The sequence below is a fragment of the Ovis aries genome, chromosome 8 (genome assembly GCF_016772045.2).
Source record: "Ovis aries strain OAR_USU_Benz2616 breed Rambouillet chromosome 8, ARS-UI_Ramb_v3.0, whole genome shotgun sequence".
Lineage (NCBI taxonomy): Eukaryota > Metazoa > Chordata > Mammalia > Artiodactyla > Bovidae > Ovis > Ovis aries.
The window spans coordinates 35,143,911-35,171,362 of NC_056061.1; the positions used below are offsets into that span (position 1 = coordinate 35,143,911).

Below are 27,452 nucleotides of genomic sequence, written 5' to 3' on the forward strand. Positions count from 1 at the left end.
CATATAATATCATAATCACTATACTGTCTTATACAACACTATGGACATAATCAATGTCCACTCACAGAAGAGCTAAGATCATGACTGTATCCTCTAAAACTGTTCTTTTTCACATCTGAACTGTCCTAAGCCTGAAGATTACATTTTCTATTCTGGCCCAGCTTTTAGCCTGATCTTTTTTTCTTCTTTTCTCCAGGCAGTTTTGAAGTGGTCATCCTTGATGACCTGGAAGGATTCAGGAAGTGTACTTCCCTTCATGCAAACAACAAATAGTGTACTCATTTACCCATATTAGAGAAAAATGAAAGTCAAAGCTGAAAGTAAAATGGACATAATTTTAATGATTTTTTAAATTTTGTGCATTGGATTCAAACAGCAAACTGTGTGCACTCAACTGTTATCACAATGTTGTCAAGAGGTCTGTGTCTTTTACCATTTTACACACAATTGTTCATTACAGTATGTTATCAGCCTCGTGGAAACCAGGGGTGTGGCATGGTAAGCAGTGGTGGTAGTGCACCTAGCTTTTATATTATCTAACTTGAAAATATTTCTCTTCTATGACTCCTTTTTTTCTTGATAAAAATAGTTTTCACCAAACGTTGGTGGTGCACACGCACTACCATTCATGCTCGACATCACACCCCTGACAGGAACGCATGTTCTTATTTTGTTGATAAAAAGTATTACAAAAATTTCCATACAAAAACTATTTTCATAGAAATCTTGCATTTCCACAAATAAACCTGAACATTTTTTGAAAAAAACTGCTCAAGAATTTTGTTCATTTAACATTGTGACTGTATTGATAAATGCAGTCCACGTCAGAGTTCACCACACATACTTCTCTTTAGATGACCAGTCCCCTTTCTCCTTTCACTGAGATCTGCCCAGGCTCCATCAAGTTCATTTATAGCAGGAAGGAGGTTTTGGATTAACATGTCTGAATGTTAGAATGAAAGTTTCAGTCTTCCATAGAACTATCAATACTCAGCCCTCTTTTACAGCTTAAGAAAAAGATTGCAAAACATCATCCATTTTAATTCAGAATCTCTGAACCAACTGTTGCTTTTTTATTCTTGGTGTGAGGTTGGGGAAAGGGTAGCTGGAATAGGTAGGGATTTGGTAGAGATACATGTTAAATCTCCTGCCACAGTGAATATAAGAAAAAACATTATTGCCTTGGTAATTTGACACTTCTATTTCAATCAGTGACACAGACTGTCAAAAAAACAAAAAGAAAAGAAAGAAAAACACTGATGAAGATCTGCTTTATATTCCACTTGCCATGAAATTCAGATTTGTTTTGCTTTACATTTCTTCACATCCTATAAGCACATATTGTCTATTCAGATGACCATTATACTGAGTAGCTGGGGGCTAGTGACATCATCACCCTCTTATCTGGGTGTTCAGAAGACTTAACTGTCTCTTGTAACACTACAGTTTTTGCTGATTCCAAGTATTTTTATTCTTAATGATTTTTTTTTCCTCTGGTTACCCTTGGGGCATTGATATTCCATCTCCTGGCAACAGTTGAACCTCAAAAGGAACCTGTAATTTCTTCCCGGACTGCATTTGAAACCAGCCACAAAATGGTTATGTAACATTCACTCAGAAGAAGGGAGGAACCCATGATAAACAGTGTAACCCCGTGTAACTCGGTTGATCCATGATGTTTATAAATCAAGTCTGATCATTGCAACTGCTTAGATCACAGAGTCTCTAGTTCATAGACACAGCGGCATGAGGTAACTCATTTTATTTTGCACAGGTTGCATATTTCCACAGGAAACATTCTCGCTAAATTGTTTGGAAAAAAAGACGACAGTTTGTGCTTGGGTGTTTGGCCTCCCAGCTTTATGCCATGGTTTCTTTACCTGGCAACCGTCTGTCGTTAAATGTGTGCATGTTGATAACTTCTTCTGTTTTCACAATAACTGGGGCCTGTGGCTTGTGTTTTAACCGACGCTGGCACTTCAGGGACATCCTCAGTTCCTCTACCATGGCGCTACAGAAGGACCTCTACAGAATAACACAGAAAAGGAAATATTACAAACACATAGACTGCAATGGTCCTGAAACAATATTAAATTCAGTCTCAACAGACTTGTCAACATAGCAGCCTTGAAGTTTTGAAAAACTCCATTATAATGGTTATATCAAATTATTCCACTTTTAATACTCAAAACATGGTAATTAAAATATTTTATCAAAGTGGGCAAGTTTAAAGAAAATCTCCACCTGATAGTGAACTGCCAGCTAGGAATGCATACATCACACATAATTTGAATGACATTTTAAGATATATAATTGATTAACATAAGATATAATCTACCTTAAATTTTAAATACATGCACAAATAAATCAGCTACCAGAAATCCATCCATGCTATTAAAAAAAATTAGACAAAATATACTGGCTTTTAGATCATAATGTAAGATATGAAAATTTTCTTTAAACATGGATTCTTGATTTTGTCTTTCAAAACAGAACAAAAATAGCACTCACACATTTAGACATAAAATATGGAAAATTATTTTTGGTATTCATTATATCTTTTTTGTGATCATGCCTATAAAACTATCGGTGAAGATTACAAACACATATGACCTAATCATGAAATGACATTGTATCACATTTAAAAATCCATGCACAAATATTAACTAAACTTTTGGTATCATCAACTTGATTACTGAGGACTGATAAATAATTTATTCCATGAAGAAGAAATGACCCTATATATATATATTTTTTAATTCCTATTTCATTGGCAATAGATTTGCCAGAAATTCTATATACCTGGAACTTATTACACACTCCTCAAATACCTATTACAGAGTGAAAACATAAGACGGAAACTTGTTAGTCTCCCTTTCCATCTAACTGAGATACATGTGTTAGTTACATATAAATCAGATTCATGAACTAGTTGCATATTGTTGTTGACATTCAGATGGTCTAAGACTTAGGCTCTTTTCTTGCAAGAACAAAAAATTTGGACAACAACTAAAAATGTGGACAAGAATGAAAAATTTACACAATTCCAAAAAGTGATATGAAAACATAATGAAATAAACCTAATCAAATATGCATGTGAAGTCTTTTTTGTTTTGCATTTTGTGTTGCTTCTTTGTTGTTTATCATCTTAGGCTAATTCCAAAATCCAAAAGCAAGCTTCGGGAGTTGGTGATGTTCAGGGAAGCCTGTTGTGCTGCAGTCCATGGGGTTGCAAAGAGTCGGACACAACTGAGCGACTGAACTGAACTGAACTGAATTCCAAAATAATGTAGGATAACAATGGTTAATACCATATACATGCCTTATATTTTTAAAAATACTTTTCATATATCACCTTTTGTGACACAGACTAATACTGAATTAAGTTAGGCATCTATATGACAGAGGATAACTCACTTTCTGCAGCTCACAACTGCACCTCCAGCAAGATATTCTGATACCCAACTTTATGTATTTTGATCCTGCCCTGATAGCTTCTTGTCCATTCCTGGCTATATTCTCATTTTTCTTCTTTAGGTTGCTGAAGAGTTTCCTTAGTGATCATCCCAAACCTATGCCTTGTCTATTCCTGAAATTCTCACAATTATCAACAATAATCTATTGTTTTAAATATCCGTTATTAATAGTATTTTCTTGTCCAATAAACAGGTGAAATCCAAATCTCTTTTTTCCATCATGACCTCTCCGAGTTAATTTTACCTTATCTCTCCCCCAACCTATTCCTCTTCCTCTCCTTTTTTTTTTGTTTTTTCTCTTTACATACATGCTTCTCTTTGGACCTCCAAAGTTTTTCTCCTTTGTGTCTTCTTGCTCTGGTACTCAGCAGAGTTCTTTCATTTTTCACATCAGTTCAGTTTTATCCCTTACCTCCAGACATGTCTCAAATTTTAACTTATTCAGGAACCACTTTCCAGTTGACCAGGCTTATTATTTCCACTCAATTTACTATTTTTCCCTCACTATCATGTTTCTCTGTCTGACCTCTTGGGCTTCCATGTTTTCCTCTCATTGAATTGTAAAAAGTAGAGATCAAGTGCTCACAGCACTGTTGTACACATGTTGACTGAATTAACAATAGCCATACATGACCTTAACATTTTAATTCTTTTTAAATAATGTTTGTAATTCAATTGCTTAAAATTTTTTTTCAGAATCTTAGTAAAATACGTTGTGTACAAGTGAGCTAATTAATCAGATAAAATTTTGTTATTTAATAACATTAAATTAATAAAAAATATTAATTTATTAGTATTTGTCATGGGAGATGATTAAATGCTATACATGAATTCCAAACTAACTGCAAGTTATCTCTATGTATTATTTATTATGTGCTAAATTATACGGTTTTGAAATTCACAGATTCTATTTCTAGTAAAGGATCTATATGACACCTGATAGCCAGTATATGGACACAGTGTTTCTTGTTACTTAATACCTACTATTAGATGTATTTATTAAGAACATGATGAAAATGATGATGAAGATGGTGATGATGACAACACTGTAGAAATGGAAAAATCTGACTCCAAAAGAGGGAGGAATACATAGTCTTGATGTAATTTAGTCTTGGTTCTCTGTTGAAACATTTAACAGAAGAATTGATTAGATAATATAACAATGTCAGAACTTGATGCCATCGACACTTTAAAAATGTTATAGGATGTGAATAATGTTAATTGTTTGAAATAAGCCTTCATTTAAAATAACTAAATTTCCCCAATATTAAAAAAATTTATAATGTTCTCTTTGGCAAACTCAGTTTTTAGATATCATGATTATATTGATTTCAAAAGTAATAAAATAGAGATATTGTTTTGTCCATAGTAAGAGAGTGGTCTAAACAACTGATTTTCTCAGGAAAAAATCTTACAAATGTACATAACTATTCAACCATGAACCGATTCAGTTTTATTTCTAGTTAGTTAGGAAGTCAATTGTATTAATAGCCTATACTTAACTTCAGACTACAAATAAATGCATTTAAACTCTTTTAAAGCAATTTTATGTAACATGAAACTTGTAATACTGATTAATATAAATTATAAGCATATATCCAGCCCCAATCAAGCATAAATAATTTAAAATTATCTCAAGTAAATGATATTTACAAATTTATAAACTCTGAAAATTGTAAACATGTAATCCCACCATTATCATTTTAGGCTTTCTCTATTATCTTGAGCCATTAGAAAGTAAAAAATTTAATCAAGCAAGCTTTAAGCAGTCAATCAGTAGTTTTGATTATAATATGTTACTACTTTTGTTATTTTTTTCTCTAAATAAGCTGACTTTGACAGTTCTTTTTGATTTATCAATATGTTTTACCTAAAAAAATAGTATTATCTTAGGTTCTAATACAGTCACCATGAAACTGTAGGTTCTTTTCTTACTTATATAATATTTCCAATCCTTCACAAAACTATGAAAATCTTTAGATTTGAGCAAAAATTTGAGACAACATTGAAAAATTTTAAAAATTTAATGATACCATAAAGTATGGTTCACTTGTATCACTAAAGAAAACACATTTTTAAAAATTTTTTTAAGCTTTAAAATGTAAATTCTGTATCTTGATCTCTGTAAGACCTAAAGTTGAAACTGTACAGACGATTGTGAAATATAGCTGTTTCTCTGTGTTGTACGTTGCCAAAAAATTACCATGTCTGATTTTTAAACTTCTAACTTGTCATTTGATAGAGACAAATGTGTTTCCTAATTCATATCATGATCAGAATTTCTTACATGTCCTTTTATTGAACTATGGAATAAGATTTTGTAAAACCTAAATGCACTTGACAGGAATTTTCTGAGTTATAATGCAGAAGAAGGAAGCTGAGGAGGAGGAGGGGGGAGGAGAAGAAAGAATAAAAGAGAAAGGAAGAGAGGAAAAGGGGGCGGGGGACAAGGAAAGAGGGAAGAAATTAAGGGAGGGAGGAAGTGAGAGAGATTGAGGGAGGAAGAAAGAGAAAACTACCATGCTTTTCAAACCACTTCTTAGGGACAGAAACACACAAATTGTGTCAAAGTAAGTTTCTTAGGGTGAAAACAACAACAAAAATGTTTCTGCACAATATGACAGACTACAAAAAGAAAAAAAGGTGCAAGGATACTAACCATTATTAAAAACCTCTTTTAGTAAGTTTCAAAAGTTTACTAAACAGTGTCTGGATGGTAGGGTGGCACTAACCAAATAGAAGATTCCTGAAAATGAAAATTTAAATCTTTGAGCTGTTAGCATGTATAATTGCATTTAAATTAGTTAAACTCATTATAAAATTCACTATATTTAATGAGGCAACCTGTATTACACATCTCTAATTCTTGAAACAATGAAGGTTTGGAAACCTTAAAAATAATGAATTTGTCTAAATGTACATTGCCTTTTAAGTATAAGACAACACATAAATAGTCCACAGATAAATGTTCTCAAGAATATCATTTGTGGTGTTATAGAATAATTTAATCTTAATAGCGTAACTTTCTAATTTATAGATATGTTTATATGATATAAGATGTGATAGCATTTTGAGAAGCACATAAATTTTTTTAGTATTAGAAATCTAGTTGCAAACATGCTCCACATTGAACAGTGATATATTTAAACTTCATTTTTAAGTTAAATCCTTTATGTTTAGCAATGTCTTAAAAAAAAGCAACTGATGAAAAATAAGTTTAATTTTTTAAACTTTGAAGCTCATCACTTTCATGTTGAATATATAATAATTCACCAATTGAAGGAGAAATAATCATAAATATTATATGCTATTATTAGGTCTCTATTTAGTATTTATTTTGTAAAGAGGAAACTATGCTATACATCTTACTGTCTTATTTTTTAAGGGTATTAAATTAACTAAATATTCTTCCAATATTCAGAACAATTTCCAACCATATTTGTGTACAGTTTCTATTTGAAGCTTATTAAAACATCTTTGACTTCCCTGGTGGCTCAGAGGTTAAAGCATCTGCCTGCAATGAGGACGACCGGGGTTCAATCCCTGGGTTGGGAAGATCCCCTGGAGAAGGAAATGGCAACCCACTCCAGTATTCCTGCCTGGAGAATCCCATGGACGGAGGAGCCTGGTGGGCTACAGTCCACGGGGTTGCAAAGAGTCGGACACAACTGAGCGACTTCCCTCACTCACTCAAAACATCTTTAAACTGCTTCTAAGAGACTTTGTAGTGCAACGTCCTAATATATACAGCATCTCTCAACGAAAATGTTTTGTTTTGTTTGTCATTTAAATTATTTGTTCACTGATTATGGATACCTCATTCATTCTCAGACATTTTCTAATTAATTTCGGATGCTGTAGGCCATTTGATCAAGAATTCCAGATCACATGTAGTAGAGACAAATCCAAACAGTCACTGTAATTAATCCCTGTGGAAAATTGTTCCACTTTAGGTAATACCTAAATTAACTGAATAATAACTAAAGGGAAATAAAAAGTATATTGGATGCAATATGCAACATTTTATATAAATGTTGGTGTCCTAAATAATGAAGATAAATGTCATTTAACAAGGCCCATTTATTTTGATTTTACTCTTTAATTGGAAGTCTTTTAAAAATATCAAATAGCTAGTGCTATCTATCAGAGTAGATTTACCTAAAGCTGTATGAATGTAACAGTGAAGCAATGAGATGAAAAATGACTAGCTAAGATACTCATGTCCAATATATATATATATAAACTTTATATATATATAAACTTTGATCTTGATGCTTAGTCTTAGAGCAGTACTCTTTTTAAAAAGTCCATATATACATATATATTATTTAAATATACTGTGCACTAGTCAGACAGGTATGTACACATTGATATTCTAACTAAAAGAGGAATACTGTTCTCTTGACTTCCATTCTGTGTGTTATTATATTAGCCTGCCTCACTAACTGTGATTTGAATTTCAGCTAAGTTCTTTTACCTGGACTCTATTATTAACAAATGGTAATTTTTGAATACTAAATAATAAATCAGACAGAAAAAATTATGGCACTAAATTATTTTTTCTCAATAAATAAAATGACAAAGCTTTCTATGTTTTAGCTTGGATTATTTTACAATGATAAACAAAACCAAAGATTAAAATATTCTCAGAAACCTTGACTATTACTGAATAACTTTATATTACATTTTGCAAATAAATGAGGCAGAGAAAAATGGGGCATCATTATACATTTTTACACTTCCCTTACTTAAGTTAGAAAAATCAATAAATTAGGTCTGACAAGCTTCAACACCATTTTAGTCGATACAGCTGTGAAGTGAATTTTAAGAAAAAGCAATGTTAATCATATTCTTGCCAGTAGTTATAATAATAACATTTTTTCAACAAAGTATGTAACATCCAAATAACTAATGCTTAATTCCAGGAAAGCTCTCTTTCCTTTAAAGTACAGCAGTTAAAATGTATCAGTTTTATAAATAAAAATAATAATTATATTATAATGAAAGCTTCTTAGTATATGACAGACATGCAAAAAGCTCTATATATGTTAACTATATTAACTTCTAAAACATTTTCATTTATGGTGTATTTGTAACCCATTCATTTATTTAAAAGATATATAGAAAGATTAATATAACACAAAGTTGAACACACTTGAAGAATGATTCCAAGTCTTTTCTTTTTTTTTTTTAAATTTCAAAACTCATGCTTAATGTTCAGGAAAGTGAAATAACTATACAGGGCTCATGATCAAAGCCCACAGTCTATTTATCTAACTCAAACTCCTAATCCATACATTTTGTCAATACAACATCAGGGATAAAACCTGCCAAGAAAAATAGCTAAATGTTCTACTTTTATGTCCTGCATAGTGGTGTAAACAGAATAGGCATATTTCTACTTGAGAAACATACTCGACCCTTGATATACTTATCCTCTTCTGCTCAATATGGATAATAATCTTTGCATAGCTCTGAGTAACTTTGTACTTACATGACATATAATACTTTAAAAATTCTAAAGTCATTTATGAAAACCAGCTATAATCTTGTTTTAAAACTTTATGGGCATTAAAAGAGTATGAGCCATCATAAACAAATGACTCAAAACTTCTTTTGCTGATTTGCAACTATTTAGTGAGCAAAAGGAAGACTGGCAATTGAAGTGTTATTTTATATTTATATATAAAAAGGTTTTTTGTTTTGAGCCATCCAGTTAGTCCCTATAGAGGTTATTAGTCGAAACTGAGAGATGCTCTGCTTTCAGAGAAAGGCAGTAATATAAAAACAAGACAAAATACACTTTTGTCCAAAGTTTATTTGCCACTTTTAACTTTTGAGTAGCAACATGCTTTATAGCTAGACTTTATATTAAAAATGTACTTAGAATGTTAACAGTTAAAACTCCATATATTAAATACAAACTCCCTATATGAAAAGTATAAATATTCCATGGTTTGTAAGTATTATTTGGAAAAATGTAAATATTGCAATAAATTTTTACTGATGATTTATGACAATGTTTGCTTTCATATATCTTCTCCAATAAATGTCTTCTTTTATGAAGCATTACTTCTGTTAGAACTAATTCTTCGGCATTCTGGAAGCAATTTGTGCATAAGGATTTATGAACATCTTGTTTTAATTCTCCTGATTCCATGAAATACAGATTCAGCCAGCTTTGAAAAGTGTTTTTCCTCTGAATAATTTTTCATACAGAATCTCTAGTCTTGCAAGTTTAAACTAAACCACTATGATTTTCTTCTTATTCCTCATATTTCTTTGTTTCATTCATTTGTCCTTCTATGAGTTACAACTGCCTTCTACATTTCTCATTCAACTATACACTGAAGAACATTCTATGAGCCCACAACACTTTTTTGGAATTTTCAATGACTGAAAATCACCACATTATATAAAGATTATTGTTGATAAGATTTACCAGTGTTCTATAATACAAACAACTATGTACACTAAAATGTACTATGTCCTGAAAAACAACTGTACAAAATAGCTCTTAAAATGTACTTTAATCACCATGCAGGAAAGCACAAAATATGTATCCAAGACACAGAATGTAGCTTAGAAATTCAATATCCAGCAATAATTTATATATTTTTATTTCTAAGATGTATTTACCATATTTTCTTTAATCTTAAATAACAGAAAGGGAATATTTTATTATATTTTCATATCAAGAAATGCAAAGATTTGTAATCAACCTGATGTTCAATAAGGAACAGTTTGTACAGGCAAATCTATTTCAGTTACATGGAAATAAATCTATTTATATATGTATCACACAGAAACAAAAGGTGCAACTATGTAAGTTATATTACCATTCTCATTGGATATCAAAAGAAGGCAGAATTATATATAGCTTTCAAAAGTGAACATATTCAAAAATTTAAGAAATGATTAATAATTCCAAACATAAATTAATACATAAGTATCATTATATAGTATTATACAAATTATTACATCAATTTATAACTCATAAAAATCAATGTATTATCATAAAAATATATTACCAGAGAAATTAAAATTCTAAATATTAAGCAAGTTTTTTAAGTTATAAGTAAGATTTAAAAGGTAAACACAGACTATTTCAAACAAATCTATGTTACCTGAAATGCATTGATAATTGCCTAAGACGTGCAACAATTTCTTGAATTGCTTACTGAATGAACCTCAAGTACTAACGTTTTTAAAAGCAAGGAAAATACAAGGCAAAAAGAAAATTAGAAAATGCACATGTTGATTAGTTGTTTTTCAAACATGTACAAATTGGAAAAACATTTTAAGTGATTTTTGTAATGGTCAGGTTATATGGTGAAAACCATCAAAAAAAGAAAAACACCTATTTAGTTTACAAGTTTGAATAAATGTGAAAAGCAATATGTCCTTGAGGCATTAATATTTGCATCAAAATTAAAATCATTAGGTATTTTAAAAATTATAATACACCATCTTGTGGTTATTGGAAAGGAATGCAACTTACAATTTTTATATTTTTATAAGGTCTACATATTTCAGCATTATCTTCTCTTTTTAGTTTAACCTGCCCTCATTTAAAAATAACACATTCTTATAGTACACTTAATTCTCAAACAGCTCAGAAATATAAAAACTTTATAGTAATTAAGACCAGTGTGATCCTTTAATATCTTACAAAATATATACTATAAAAGACATTATTTTCACCTTTAATAATAATCACTCATTTTATTATCATTATCAGAGGTAAGACTTGAAAGGTAATATATTAGTTATTCATAACTTTTATAAATAAACTTCATTTTCAACTAGATTTCATGTATATCATATCCACCAGCTTATTTAGATAAAGATAGAAATTTTCATTTGTTCTTTTTAAAAATCCTAGAATATTATGAATTAAAGAAAGAAGAAATAAAACAGAGAAAGATAAAGAGGTAAGAGATAAAGTATTTGGGAGCCGGAATTATGAATAATATATACTTGCTTACTCCAAAGTTCAAATAAAATTCATTGCACACTTGGTTCTCAATAAATAATTATTGAGTAAATGAATAATTTTAAAAATATTTACTTTGGTTTTAAAATCTAAAAATCTCAATTAAAGACACAAATCACAAGTGCAAATAAACTAAATTTCTGTGCACTCACATACATATTTTACAATAAAATCTAGGAATATTTCACAGCTAATTTTAATAAATTAACTAAGGTGTTAAACCATATAACCCAACAAAGTAAAATATTTTTCTCAGGAAAAATGAAGAGGAATGGAGCTCAGAACATAATTTATCACAATAAATACATTGGATCACATCTAATAAACCTATTATTTATTTACTTTATAAACGTATTTCTTTTCAATTATGTGAAAACATAGTTCTTTTTTATTATTTATGATCAACTTTTCTAAGTTTCTGGAATCAGTTTCATTATTTAACAGGTAAAGAGACAGAAAAGGAAGGAAGGAGAAAAACAGAGAACTATAAAAAGGAAGAAAGAGTCTTACGCCAACAGAAACTGTCTGAGATATGGAGATACAAATCAAACTCACTAGTCCCTTTTCCTAAAGGAATTAAGAGGTAAGACTCTAATAAGGAAAGGGGGACCTCCCCTATCCCCCGCAGAAATCAGCAAATATGAATAAAATAGTGAGCTAAGTTTCCCTGATGGCTCAGATGGTAAAGAATCTGCCTGCCAAGAGGAAGACCTAGCTTTGATCCCTGGGTGAGGAAAATCCCTTTGAGAAAGTAAAGGCAACCCACTCCAGTATTCTTGCCTAGAGAATTCCATGGACAGAGGAGCCTGGCAGGCTACAGTCCATGGGGTCACAAAGAGCTGCACAGGACTGAGAGACTACACTTTCACTTTTACTTTCAAGGGAGAACTCTTGTCAAAGGCTTCACAGAGGAAAGAATGGACCTTGTTTGAAATGGATAAAATTCATTCCCAACTTTCTCAAAGGGGCAGCAAATGTTCTTGGAATGAGAATAGTTTCTGAAGTTAGCTAAGCTTTTTCAAAAAATGAGATGTACAGATAGAGTCATATGGTTTTCTTTTAAATCAGATCGATTCAGTCACTCAGTCGTGTCCAACTCTTTGTGACCCCATGGACTGCGGCATGCCAGGCTTACCTGTCCATCACCAACTCCTGGAGTTTGCTCAAACTCATGTCCATCGAATTGGTGATGCCTTCCAACCATTGCATACTCTGTTGTCCCCTTCTTCTTCTGCCTTCAATCTTTTCCAGCATCAGGGTCTTTTCCAATGAGTCAGTTCTTCACATCAGGTGGCCAAAGTATTGAAGCTTCAGCTTCAGAACAGGTCCTTCCAATGAATATTCAGGACTGATTTCCTTTAGGATGGACTAACGGTTTGATCTCTTTGCAGTCCAAGAGACTCTCAAGAGTCTTCTCCAACACCACAGTTTAAAAGCATCAATTCTTCAGTGCTCAGCTTTCTTTATAGCCCAACTCTCACATCCATACATGACCACTGGAAAAACTATAACTTTGGGAGATGGACCTTTGTTGACAAAGTAATATCTCTACATTTTAATATGCTGTCTAGGTTGATCATAGCTTTTCTTCCAAGGAGTAAGCATCTTTTAATTTCATGGTTGCAGTCACCATCTGCAGTGATTTTGGAGCCCCCCTGCAAAAATAAAGTCTCTCACTGTTTCCATTGTTTTCCCATCTATTTACCATGAAGTGCTTGTACTGGATGCCATGATCTTAGTTTTTTGAATGCTGAGTTTTAAGCCAACTTTTTCACTCTGCTCTTTCACTTTCATCAAGAGGCTGTTTAGTTATTTGCTCTCTGCCATAAGGGTGGTGTCATCTGCATATCTAAGGTTTTTTATATTTCTCTGGGCAATCTTGATTCCAGCTTGTGCTTCATCCACCCTGGCATTTCACATGATGTACTCTGCATATACATTAAATAAGCAGGGTGACAACATGCAGCCTTGACGTACTCCTTTCCCGATTTGGAACCAGTCTATTGTTCCATGTCCCATTCTAACTGTTGCTTCTTGACCTGCGTACACATTTCTCAGGAGGTAGGTAAGGTGGACTGGTATTCCGATCTCTTTAAGAATTTTCCACAGTTTGCTGTGATCCACACAATCATAGGCTTTGGCATAGTCAATAAAGCAGTAGATGTTTTTCTGGAACTCTCCTTCTTTTTTGATGAGCCAATTTCATTGGAATAGAAAATAAAAATCTAACACCACCTTGTGGAAATAGTTGTACCCTGTACACAGATTCATTATACCTATTGATTAGGAAAACCTTTCTTGGTAAGTTGATGCCTAGTCTTGAATGCCTAATCTAAAATGACTAGTAGGAATTTGTCAGGTAAAAAATGGACAAAGCTTGCTCAGGTCAAATGGGAAGAGTATTTTAAAAAGCTGGCTGACCTTGGAAAATAGAAAGCAATTTAGTGCGGTTATAGTACAAGCACAAATTTGGGAGAAGCAAAATATGAAACTACAAAGATGAATAAAGAGAGATCCTGAAATGTCTCCTCTGAGAAGCTAGAGAATTTGAACTTCATTATGGAAGCTTTGTGGAGATGCTGACATCAGAGGATGTGACTCATATGCTCACGTCCTATCAAAACAGCTCTTTTTTTCCAATATAATATTTTATCTGCTTAAGCCCAAACAGGTCAATTGATTCCCACTTTAATTTTTAAGAAGGTCATAGAAGTCCACAGAAACTGAAAACTGGTTGATATGTGAAAAATTCAACTAAACTAGTTATTTATAAGAACAGTAAAGGTGATTGTACAAAAAGTAAATTCCCATGTCCTTTAAAAACACCTTAATGCTATAAAATAATTGTACATAGAGACAAGGCCCAGGTAAATCATACAAACAGGATACAAAGAGAAAAGGGCAATAGATTATCATATGCTGTCAAGAGATTAATGTATGTGTTTTATTTTAAACCTGAGCTATAAGTGAATGAAAACTACTGCATAGGGATGATGTGAAGTTCTAACTAGGCAACCTAAGTTCCTTACATTACTTTGGGACTCATTTTAAGCATTAACTAACCAAATATCACATTTGTTGATAACTTATAGTAAATATGAAAATTGAGGACTTAATAACTTTCTTCTTTGATTAGTTCTTAGGATTTGACCACAAACTTCATTTTGACATCATAATAAAAATCATAATGTAAAAAGTGTACTTAGACCTACTTTTCAGTCACACCTGCTGCAAAAGATATTTGATTAAGTGTACTTAGACCTATTTTTCAGTAACATCTGTGGCAAAAGATATTTGATTTAGTCAGATCAGCAGATACAGCCATTAAATAAATCATATAGTTGTCCAAATTTCTCAAACTTTTTAGTTGGCTATTTTACTCATAGAATGGTACTATCAGAATAGTCATTTAACACTATTTCAAGGAATTAATTACCTTCCTTAATTAAATTAAGTGAAGTAAATTGAATTTAGTGTATTAAGTGAAGTGTAGGAATGCTGTATCCAGAATTTTGATTTCTGAAAAGATAACTGTATTATAAATTATTAAATATGAAGCAAATATCATATTTCTACTTTTATATTTACCAATAAATGTTTATAAACCTTTTCAATATTTAAAGCAATATAATCTCACTCTGATGCAGTATCTAAAAATTAAGATCTAAAAAACTGCTTTTCAGTTATAAACAGAAGAGATGTTTATATATTAAAAGACTTCCAAAAGGCTTAAAAATTTTAAAGCTGAATTTCATGTTCCGAGTCATACATTTATATTAAAGAGTAGCACATACTATCAGAAATATTTCTCTATAAATATCCATTCTCATATTTCTAGAACTAATGGAATTATAGGACTAGAAATATATAATATGAGCTAGGTTCACAAAGGTTTTAAAGACTAGAATGCAAGCATATTTGTACAAAGATTAAATATATTAAATTCCTAAGGAAAATTGCAATAATCACAATATTTTGAGGTTTATATATATTCTTCTAAAGACTCAAGTGCAAGACAAAAAAGATGCACTAAGAATAATATTAAATGGCAAAGAAGACACCCACAATATTCTCACATATTCATTAATGTAGAATATCCATTAAAATTTCCACAATGCGCTTTGAGATTTTTCAAATAGAAATGTATTGGAGAAAAAATCTTCAAATAAAAATTATATTTACTCTCTAACTTGAAACTATTAATGAGTATCATATCTTACAGCACTTAACTGCAGAGACAATTTTTTCTTCATATAACAGTTTCTGAGTTTTATTTCATTAATTATATTCTTCCAATAAACTAATCACAGTGAAATTCAAACAGCAAAAGTTTTTCCAATTTAGACTTTAATAAAAGGGAAAATAGTTGCTGGTTCTGAAACAGTTCAATTAAAAATATTACCTTTAAATTAAAAGCACAAAGCTAATCCTGAGTTCTATGAACCTTTGTATATAATGAGTGACAGAAGATCGTTAACAGTCACAGTTCTAAGTATTACCCTTGGTTGGCAAGATAAAAAATAATTGGCTTTATTATAACAACAATTGTTTTAAGTTGCAAAAAAGTGACATTACCTTTTCCAACTGAGCGTTTTTTTTGGATTTGTATAAAAACTCTCCCACTGCCACAAAAACAGAGAGCACCAAGCCGGCTGCCAGAACAATGAAGATGCCACCAATATTTTGAACCCCCAGGGCACTGGCCTCCTTGCTCTCCTCCTCTGGACACCCATTGCCCCTCCACCACTTCTCCTTCATCATGTGCAGCTTGCCTTCCTCTTGCAGCTGAAGAATTGCTATGGTGATTTTGTCTCTATATGGAGAACCTAAGAAAAGAGAGGGTTTGTTAATGCTTTCCAGGAAACCAGAATTTCATAATTAAAGGTTAACATGATGAAAGAACAGAGCTCTTTCCAAACACTGTGCAATATGCCAGTATTTATTTTCAGCAGGAAAAATCAACTGGAAATGGCATAAAATACAAGTTTAACAAAATAAATAGAGGTGGCGGCCTTTCTGATTTTGATGGTTAAAATACATTTTGTTTTGAAAGAGGAAAATATCTCTTGCTAAATGCAGGCTCAACTCAGAGATTTGGGAAAACAATAAATGGTAAGTAGAAATCTACGAAAAGAAATGCAGAGCGGGCAAGGATATTTAGTTAATGGCTAGGAATTGTTCAACACCGAAAACAGAGCATTGACAAAATGGTAACCTTGCTTTTTAGGAAAGTTGTGCAAAAAATGGTGTTTCCCATGATTAAGTTGCAATAATCTGAAGCAGTCATGATTAACAAGCTCTGTTCAGTTCAGTCACTCAGTCATGTCCAATTCTTTGCGACTGCATGAACTGCAGCACGCCAGGCTTCCCTCTCCATCACCAACTCCTGGAGCTTGCTCAAACTCATGTCCATCAAGTCGGTCTGTCATTGGTCATCCATCTCATCCTCTGTCGTCCCCCTCTCCTCCTGCCTTCAATCTTTCCCAGCATCAGGGTCTTTTCCAATAAGTCAGTTCTTCACATAAGGTGGCCAAAGTACTGAAGCTTCAGCTTCAGCACCAGTCCTTCCAATGAATATTCAGGGTTGATTTCCTTTAGGATTGACTGGTTTGATCTCCTGCCTGTCCAAAGGACTCTCAAGAGTCTTCTCAAAAGCATCAATCCTTCGGTGCTCAGCTTTCTTTATAGTCTAGCTCTCACATCCACACAAGACTACTGAAAAACCATAGCTTTGACAATATGGATCTTTGCTGGTAAAGTAATGTCCCTGCTTTTTAATATTCTGTCTAGGTTGGTCATAGTGTTTCTTCCAAGGAGCAAGCATCTTTCAATTTCAAGGCTGCAGTCACGATCTGCAGTGATTTTGGAGCCCAAGAAAATAAAGTCTCTCATTGACTTTAGATGATGTTTCCCCATCTATTTCCATGAAGTGATGGGACCGGATAAAGTATGGATGGAGGTTCATGACATTGTACAGGAGAAAAGGATCAAGACCATCCCCAAGAAAAAGAAATGCAAAAAAGCAAAATGGCTGTCTGAGGAGGCCTTAAAAATAGCTGTGAAAAGAAGAGAAATGAAAAGCAAAGGAGAAAAGGAAAGATATACCCATTTGAATGCAGAGTTCCAAAGAATAGCAAAAAGAGATAAGAAAGCCTTCCTCAGCAATCAATGCAAAGAAATAGAGGAAAAGAACAGAATGGGGAAGAATAGCGATCTCTTCAAGAAAATTAGAGATACCAAGGAAACATTTCATGCGAAGATGGGCACAATAAAGGACAGAAATGGTATGAACCTAACAGAAGCAGAAGATATTAAGAAGAGATGGCAATAATACAAAGAAGAACTGTACAAAAAAGATTTTCATGACCCAGATAATTAAGGAGGTGTGATCACTCACCTAGAGCCAGACATCCTGGAATGCGAAGTCAAGTGGGCCTTAGGAAGCATCACTACGAACAAAGCTAATGGAGGTGATGGAATTTCAGTTGAGCTATCAAATCCTAAAAGGTGATGCTGTGAAAGTGCTGCACTCAATATGCCAACAAATTTGGAAAACTCAGCAGTGGCCACGGACTGGAAAATGTCAGTTTCCTTCTAAACTCAAAGAAAGGCAATACCAAAGAATGCTCAAACTACCTCACAATTGCATTCATCTCACATGCTAGTAAAGTAATGCCCAAAATTCTCCAAGCCAGGCTTCAGCTATCTGTGAACAGTGAAGTTCCACAGCTATGTTTTTGTTTTTGTTTTTGTTTTTTTTCAGTAGACATGTATGGATGTGATAGCAGGACTATTTAAAAAAAAAGCCAAGCACCAAAGAATTGATGCTTTTGAACTGTGGTGTTGGAGAAGACTCTTGAGAGTCCCTTGGACTGACAGGAGATCAAACCAGTCAATCCTAAAGGAAGTCCTGAATATTCATTGGAAGGACTGATGCTGAAGATGAAGTTCCAATACTTTGGTTGCCTTATGCAAAGAATTGACTTACTGGAGCAGTCCCTGATGATGGGAATGATTGAAGGCAGGAGGAGAAGTGGATGACAGAGGATGAGACGGTTGGATGGCATCACTAATTCAATGGACATGAGAGTTGGTGATGGACAGGGAGGCCTGGCGTGCCGCAGTCCATGGGGTTGGAAAGAGTCAGACACGACTGCGTGACTGAAGTGAACTGAACTGATGGGACCAGATGCCATGATCTTCATTTTTTGAATGTTGAGTTTTAAGCCAGCTTTTTCACGTTCATCAAGAAGCTCCTCAGTTCCTCTTTGCTTTCTGCCATAATTGTGGTGTCATCTGCATACATGGGGTTATCGATATTTCTTCCTGTAATCTTGTTTCCAGCTTGTGCTTCATCCAGTCTGGCATTTTGCATGTTATACTCTGCATATAAGTTAAATAAGCAAGTTGACAATGTACAACTTTGATGTACTCCTTTCCCAATTTGGAACCTGTCCATTGCTCCATGTTCATCTAACTGTTTCTTCTTGACCTGCATGCAGATTTCTCAGGAAGCATGTAAGGTGGTCTAGTATTCCCATCTCTTGAAGTATTTTCCACAGTTTATTGTGATCTATACAGTTAATCGCTTTAGCATAGTCAATGAAAGAGAAGCAGATTTTTAGGGGAATGTTTTTGCTTTTTCTATGATCCAACACTAGTTGGCATCTTGATCTCTGGTTCCTCTGTTTTTTCAAAATCCAGTTTGAACACCTGGGATTTCTCAGTTCATGTACTGCTGAAACTTAATCTGGAGAATTTTGAGTGTTACTTTGCTAGTGTGTGAGATGAGTGCAATTATGTGGTAGTTTAAACATTCTTTGGCACTGCTTTTCTTTGGGATTGGAATGTAAATTGACATTTTCCAGTCCTGTGGCCACTGCTGAGCTGTTCAAATTTCCTGACATATTGAGTGCAGCACTTTTACAGCAATATCTTTTATGTTTTGAAATAGCTCAGCTGGAAGGAGCAGATAACATTTTGCAGATAGTAATGATTTATATTTGTTATTTGAGACAAATACCAGAAGTAACAGTTTGTACAGACTTGGATCATTCAAAAATCATCATGGTGACACACTGTAAGATTTTTTTTTTGGTTGTTTATCATTTTACACTTTGGAAACAAATATTATTTTCATTGTAAGCAACAGTATAAATGAAATTTAGTATAGATGCTAATGGGGATAGATGTTCATCTGCATTAGTGTTATATGATAAGTAATGACTTTTCTAATTGATTGCCCCAAAGCATGGAATAATACTGAACTATATGCATCTTTCAACATCTGTCCCAAAGGATCAGTCTTATTGCTTTCTCTCATCCAGAAAATAGTATGTTATTAGTGTTCAATCATTCCTAAACTCTAATTTTTCCTAAACACTGCACATTACAGTTTTCTGCACAAATTCATCCATAAGGGTTTTTTCTGCTTATAGAAACATACTGATTTCAGCTTGCATTCCATGTTGTCTGTGATTTTGTCTTGATTTAAATATTCCTGCATCTACACCTAAAGATTATTTTTGCTAAAAGCAGTTAAAAACCTGATCTGGAAACTATTTTGCCCCACAAAGAACAGCACTACATGTCTTCTTTTCACTTGATCAGTATAACAGGACTAATTCAGCACTGCTCTTTTAGCAAGAACAGGCAAGCTAAAAAGCAGACATACAAGGAAAATCATGGAAAGTTAGTACCTTACTGAAAAGTTGGAGTGAAGATACACCAAGTCCAGATAGAAAGCTGTTTCCTTAACGTAATCCTCAATTTATGTAGAAGAATTGTTTAAGTACATGGTTTCTATATATCTTTTTTACTATCTTCCTAAAAGGTGCATTATCCATTCCTATAATTAGAACTAGTTTTTTTTTTTAACTGTGCAAAATCTAATTATGGTAGGATAATTTCTTCTCTCTAGTTTCCTTCCTCTGTCCTCTTCCAAATACTACTCTGATGAAGATGCTCAGTTTAAATTCTTCCTCTTAGCCCTTCAGATTTCAGTGGATTAGCCTAGTCCATACTATTTTCTACCTTGATCATTTACTGGAGACTCAGCTTAGGTCATTAAGTATCACTATTATTTACCTTTTGAGATGTGATCTATTTTCCTAAGTAGATTATAAACTCTAACATACTGTAAGAGTAACAGTGGGGTGCTTTTAGACTTCTCTGGCATGTATTTAAAAAATATAAATGAAGGTCATCTTGTTTGGCTATCCAGTTTTCATTAATTCATTACATCTAGTCTAGAACCAGCTTTTAAGTCACGTGTACTCTGAATTACCATTCTGATTAATCATGTATGTCCTGGGCAAAATAAACATTGATTGAGAAAAAATCATTTTAGCTTATCAAATATATCCTTCCATTGGAAAAATAACATCTGAAACAAATTTTGTACTTTTAGTACTTATAGAAATGACTATAGGTGGTTAATATAAAGATATAGCCTGAAAGTGCAATTATGAACAAATGTTTGGAGGATACTGACATGAAAAGTAGACTTTGAAATATGGAAAATTCTTGATCCATTTAAGCAATATTTTGCTACTGCTACTGCTGCTAAGTTGCTTCAGTCATGTCCGACTCTGCGACCCCAGAGACGGCAGCCCAACAGGCTCCCCTGTCCCTGGGATTCTCCAGGCAAGAACACTGGAGTGGGTTGCCATTTCCTTCTCCAGTAATATTTTGAGGCAGGTCATTTTTCATCCTGAGCAAAATTGAAAGAGTATTATTTTACTGCCAATTCACCAAAACTCCTGAATTACATAATGATGTTTATTCTAACATTTTCAAACACCATATTCTCTACTACATTCTCAAAATAAGGCACAGATTAAAAAATAAAAGTAAACCAATTTTCAACAAATGATGGGCACATCTTAATTTCTTGCTGGTTGGGCTTATCTCCAGCCCTTATTGTAAATATGAAAATGTCCTGTTGCTAGCAGACCTCCCCACACGTGTTTTCCAGTGTAAACATAATATGTAAATAGAAATCTGTTCATATACAAGCTAAAAAACTAATATACCTCAGTTTGAGTTTTTTAACAGGGTGAAATAATACAGATAATATAATTGATGACACTAAATCACTGCATTGCTTTGCCATCTATTATTGACTTATTTTAAAAACTAATAATTCATCAATAATGGCATTACTTCTTTGGTGTGTTATTTGATGCACCTTGGGAAGCATTTCTAGCAGATACCAATAAAGTCAAAAGTGGTTTGAAACTTTATCTAGTTGAAAAATTTCAAGGAGATATTGAGATCAATGAATAAAAGTATCTTTTATCTTCTTTTCAACATGAATAATCATGCACTTAGCTCTAATGAAGTGAACAGCCATTAGTCAGAGTTTAAGTTTTGCTCAAGTATGAACCTAGCTTCAATCCATAGGTTGTCAAGCCAAGAATTATGAGGCCATTGAGTGGCAGCTGTGAGAAGCTGGGGTTATGTACCATAAGGTTGCCTTCAAGGAAGATGAGTACCTTTGCAACAGGCTCTTAAGCTGGATTAGAAAACTACTGAGGAAATTGTAAATATGTCTAATATAACATATGCTTTTGCATCTAAAAGTCAATCATCAAATGCTTAAGAGGGCAAACAGGTAACTTGTGAAGAAACAAGTTTGACAAAAAGATCTGAAAAATTGTAACATCAAGTATGGAAAGATAATTTTCAGTTCAACTTTTATTTAAAAATCTGTGGGAATTTCAACACAGGGTTCCCAGATACTTACTGCTACTGCTGCTAAGTCGCTTCAGTCGTGTCCGACTCTGTGCGACCCCATAGACGGCAGCCCACTAGGCTCCGCCATCCCTGGGATTCTCCAGGCGAGAACAGTGGAGTGGGTTGCCATTTCCTTCTCCAATGCATGAAAGTGAAAAGTGAAAGTGAAGTCTCTCAGTCGTGTCTGACTCTTAGCGACCCCATGGACTGCAGCCTACCAGGCTCCTCCGTCCATGGGATTTTCCAGGCAAGAGTACTGGAGTGGGGTGCCAGATACTTAAACCTTTATTATATCCCAGGAAATATTTCGCCTAAAATTCTCTACATTAAGATTCTGGCATATAAGTTACTTTTAAAAACACCATGTGAGAAAGGCAAATACCTCTTAAAGCTGAATTTAGCTCTGTGATTTTCACTATGCAATTTCTGGTTTTTATTTCATTTTATTCCTGCTTACAATGAGACTTTCTTTGGTTGTTTAAACATATGCTCCATTCTGACAATAAGGAACAATTATGTTTAAAAATAGTCTTTTTTCAAGTTGCTGAAGGATCCCATTTACCAGATGAAACTGTTTCTAGCTTACATGAAAGAAAAGGAGAGTGAAAGAGAAAGAAAGGGAAGGAGGAAGAAAGGAAGGAAAGAAAAAAGACATGTGAGTACTACATAGTGAAGTCCCTTGATAAGGCCTGGGGCTCAAAAGAGCAATCAAGAAGACATAAAGGCACTTTTGAGTGACAAACAGAAACAATATATATGTGTGCATAAATAAAACCTACAAACACATCTATTCAGAATTCCTCAATTAAAAAAAAAAAATATTAGTCTCCAAATGTCCCCAAAGGTTAAATTTTGATCAAAGGACTTTACATAAAATTATAATTTCATGAACATTTCTCCTAACAAATAGACTAAAAGCTCCTTAGGTAAATAAACTGATTTGTTATAAACAATTAATATAAATCTCACCAAGTAGTTCTGAGCCAACTTGCTGGGTTTACTAAATCGAGTTGACTCCCTTCTCTCTTACTTTCTTCCCTCCTTCCCCCTCCCTACCTTCCTTGTACCTTTCCTTCACTTTTTTCATACATTGTCTCTTTGTTTGCTTTCCTTCTTCTCCTTCCTTCCCCCTCCCACTCCCTTTCCTTTTCTCTCCGTCCTCTCCCACATCCCCTCCCTCCTTCCCTTCCTTTCAATCCTTTGATGTTTCCTCCAGAATGGAATACACATGTAGTTATACATTCTTGGTTGTGAAGTTTAAATCTGCTACACATAAATCATCGATTTGCTCATTTGATTGTTTAGTTCATGCTCTTTACAAGCATACCAATTTAAGTGTGTACGAAACATTTTCCTTATCTTATTCAGGTAATATAATATAGAAGGGAAGTAACTTTACTTTTAACTCTTCGAGAGGCTTATTAATGGATATAAAGCTTTTCTTTAAAGGTTGCATAGCAACTTTTCTAATACTTATCATGCTTTAGAGAAATATTTTAAAATCACAATATCCATATACCAGCAATCTCCCATCCATCCTGCCAAAAATGTTTTTACTTTCAAATTAGGCTTCTGCATGCTTTAATCGATTACTAAGATCAGGGGGGGAAAAAAGTCACTCTTTCTTTCTTAAAAAAAATCTCTTTCTAAAACTTATTATAACAATATTTCCTAAACTGGATTTTCCCCATACACTTCTTTTTTGGGAAGTGTACATCTGTGTTTCACTTTTAAAGAATTCATTGCTCAAATAAGCTTGAAGAATACCCCATAACAAATATATCTTTTGTGTAAATATACATTGTACATTAGCAAAATAAAAGGCTGCTATCTCTCTACTGAAGGATAAAGTTTAAAAATGTCTTAAATGATTACATTTGTTTTATTGAAGAATTTTTTCCTTCCTATCGATTAATGTTCCCATCAATTATTTTGTTTTAATCTCAATTTGAAAAGCACTGCCTTCAATAACAGTAATTATACTGTTACTACATCAGCTCTCTCTGTCAAAAATAAGCTGTTTCTTTTTAGATCTTGGCTTTGAATTTACACATCACAGGACTACTAATCAAGTCACATATTTTTTGTATGTTCTTTTTCTTCTCTTCATATGCTTCATGAAGCATCAGCTCATAAGTATCCACATCACAATGAGTGATAATAGTTATGAGTTATTTAAATCTATCTGTATATCAAAACTGATGAAACCATTTCTGGGGGAAAATACACTGTCTTTATTTTTCCTAATAGTACCCAGATCCTTTAAATATTTTGTAAAAATTATAAGAGGCTGGCTAGGTATTTATGTTTCTCATAATAACAAATCCCCATTGTCCACTTTCTAAAGGAGTTTAGTGTCCTTTGTTTTATATTTCATAGTTATTCAACTCATCATAAAGATGTTATGAGCTGTGTATTACAGAGATTTAGGTAACATCTCAGAGAAGGCAATGGCACCCCACTCCAGTACTCTTGACTGGAAAATCCCATGGATGGAGGAGCCTGGTAGGCTGCAGTCCATGGGATCGCTACTAGTCCGACATGACTGAGCAACTTGACTTTCACTTTTCACTTTCATGCATTGGAGAAGGAAATGGCAACCCACTCCAGTGATCTTGCCTGGAGAATCCCAGGGACGGGGGAGCCTGGAGGGCTGCCATCCATGGGGTCGCACAGAGTTGGACACGACTGAAGCGACTTAGAAGCAGTAGTAGCAGGTAACATCCTGGTATTTGTTTTCTTTGGATCTGGGAAGATGTTTGTATGAAATAGACTACTCATAAGTTTAGGTTTCCTCTAGCATAGCATGTCATTTCTCCAAGATACTGTGCACTTTCTGAAGTACAGTAACTTACACATTGTATGGGTATGTGACTATACTATATTCACTAAGTATATATAATTTCAATGATTTGACTCAAAGGGTTTCAATAATTCCTTAATTATTCCTCTTCTTTGAAGGTGTTTAATATGATAAATATTTCTAAGACACATACCAAATACTTGAAGTGCTTTAAATAATGACTTAAAACATCAGGCTACCTGTCAGTTATAGGTAATCAACCATCCATTATTCATCTTTTTTCATCCAGCATCTAGCACAGTTCTTTCACAAAGTAAGCATTTAACAATGTTTTTTGAATGAAACATTGAATCAGTTATAAAAATCCATTATGATATAGTCAAAATATGTTAAGGTATACAACTTCTGACATTGACATCTTCTCAGTTTCTTATTAAATTCAGTAGAACACATAGAGTTCATAAGCATATGAGTTTCACACTTTTAGTGTTGACCATCTGGGATAAGTTAGGATGATAAGCAAGTTCATACATCTTTATGCCATCCGTCAGCTGTCAGAGGCGTCCCTTGGTCAGTGCCTTAATAAGTAAAAGAACTGTTAGCACAAAAGATCTGAGGCTATCTGCTGGAACCATCAACTTTCGTTCTTAAATTACAGTGCTGCTGGCAATGTTATATTTTATGAAACTGCTCCCTGCTTCCTATGCTGAGATGAGAGTTGGGTGCCCTAAATGCACACCATATTTTGGGTGCTTTTAGAGCTTTATCTCTTTCTACCATTATTTCCATGATAAAATCTTCCAATAATATTGGAACTAGGCCACATTTTCTTAGAGCCTTTTTTCTCAGTAAAAGATGGGTTTTATTATTTCTTAGGACACTGCCTCTCTCATATTTGTTTTTAAGAAGTGTTAAGTTAAATTTTATATTTACATTTCAGATTCAGTTTTACATTGCTATTCTCGTTTTATGCTGTATTCAGTCAACAGTGCTGTTATACAATACCATAGCATCACTGTTCTTTTCCTGTATAGAACTTGTCTCAGTTTGTAATTAAAAATAATTTGTGACTATTTGTTTAATGCTCATTTACAGTAACAGGCTGTAAATTTCATAAAGACAGGGGTTATTTCTGCTTTGTTAGTAGAACACCTGGCACACTCATTTGTGCAAGAGTGTGTGCTTAGTTGCTTCAGTCATGTCTGAATCTTTGCCACCCTATGGACTATAGCCCACCAGGCCCCTCTGTCCATGGGATTCTCCAGGCAAGAATACTGGAGTGGGTAGCCATGCCCTCCTCCAGGGGATATTCCAGATCCAGGGATTGAACATGAATCTCTTGTGTCTCATGCATTGGGAGGTGGGTTCTTTACCACTAACACCACCTGGGAAGACCAAATATAATATTTACATGCATGAATAAAATATTAATCACTTAACAGCTGGTCATGCATACCTGCAAATTTACCTTCAGTTATTTCTTATGAACCTAAACTATATATCTTTAATCTATATGCAATAATTACATTTATTTCAAAGGAAGTATTTAATATACATAGCAACTAAACACTCCATGGGACCCATTTCAGATTTCCTGTTAGATAAAAGCTAAACTAGTGTAAAGTTACAGTCATCATTCTTTGCATTTTATTTTGAAGGTATTCTATCAAAAAATCTCAATTTGATAGGGGTATAAAGAACTCACAAGTGATAATCATAAAAATTAAAGGAGATTAATCTTATCTTGGAAACAAATTACCAGCTCATAATGTTTAATCACAGAACAGTAAATGAGTGCTATACGTGATCATTTCTCCATGATAACTTGTGATCTTTCCACACTGGAAATCTATGCACATCATTTTTTGCTTAAACATTTTTAGTGGTGCTCTAAAGCTATTGGACGAGTTTCCCTGGTGGCTTAGTGGTAAAGGATCCACCTGTCAATGCAGAAGATGCAAGTTCAGTCCCTGGGTTGGGAAGATCCCCTGGAGAAGGAAGTGGCAACCCGCTCCAGTATTATTGCCTGGGAAATCCCATGGACAGAGGAGCCTGGTGGGCTACAGACCTTGGCATGGCAAAAGAGATGTGACCTAGTGACTAAAACAAAGCAATACATCTATAGAATACAAGCTCAATTCCTAATGATGTCATAAAACCCCTTTCGTCAACATATCACAGACTTCTCAGACTGTATACTAACATTCCATTAGTACAAATTATGAAGTTCTATTTCTCTGGAGGGCCACGTTTTCATACTTTCTCCAATTTTCTGGTTGAACATCCTCACAACCAGATAATCTGCTGCTCACCTTTCCCTGACTTTGTACACTTTTCTTTGGCTGTCACAGAGACATACAGGATCCTTCTTGTCTGGAGTCATAGCACATAGCAGATACCCCAGTACAACATTTGGTATGTGGTATTCTAATATTTTGCT

At 33.7% G+C, this 27,452-nt stretch overlaps 1 protein-coding gene across 7 annotated transcripts in view; it reads right to left on the reverse strand.

Moving 5' to 3' along the window:
- Positions 1 to 321: 321 nt before the first annotated feature.
- GRIK2 (glutamate ionotropic receptor kainate type subunit 2) overlaps positions 322 to 27,452 on the reverse strand; it is a 732,858-nt gene continuing 705,727 nt past the window's right edge. For 4 of the 7 annotated variants that reach the window (XM_042253366.1, XM_004011243.5, XM_060419222.1 and 1 more), the window contains 2 exons: positions 16,048 to 16,298; positions 322 to 2,025 (listed from right to left, as the gene is read on the reverse strand). In XM_042253366.1, coding sequence (XP_042109300.1) covers positions 1,861 to 2,025; positions 16,048 to 16,298 — 416 coding nt within the window. In that variant the 3' untranslated portion in view covers positions 322 to 1,860. Of the gene's footprint in view, positions 2,026 to 4,456; positions 4,596 to 6,135; positions 6,223 to 16,047; positions 16,299 to 27,452 lie in introns of those variants that run through there. The other 3 variants (XM_042253368.1, XM_060419221.1, XM_042253367.2) reach the window with 3 other exon arrangements.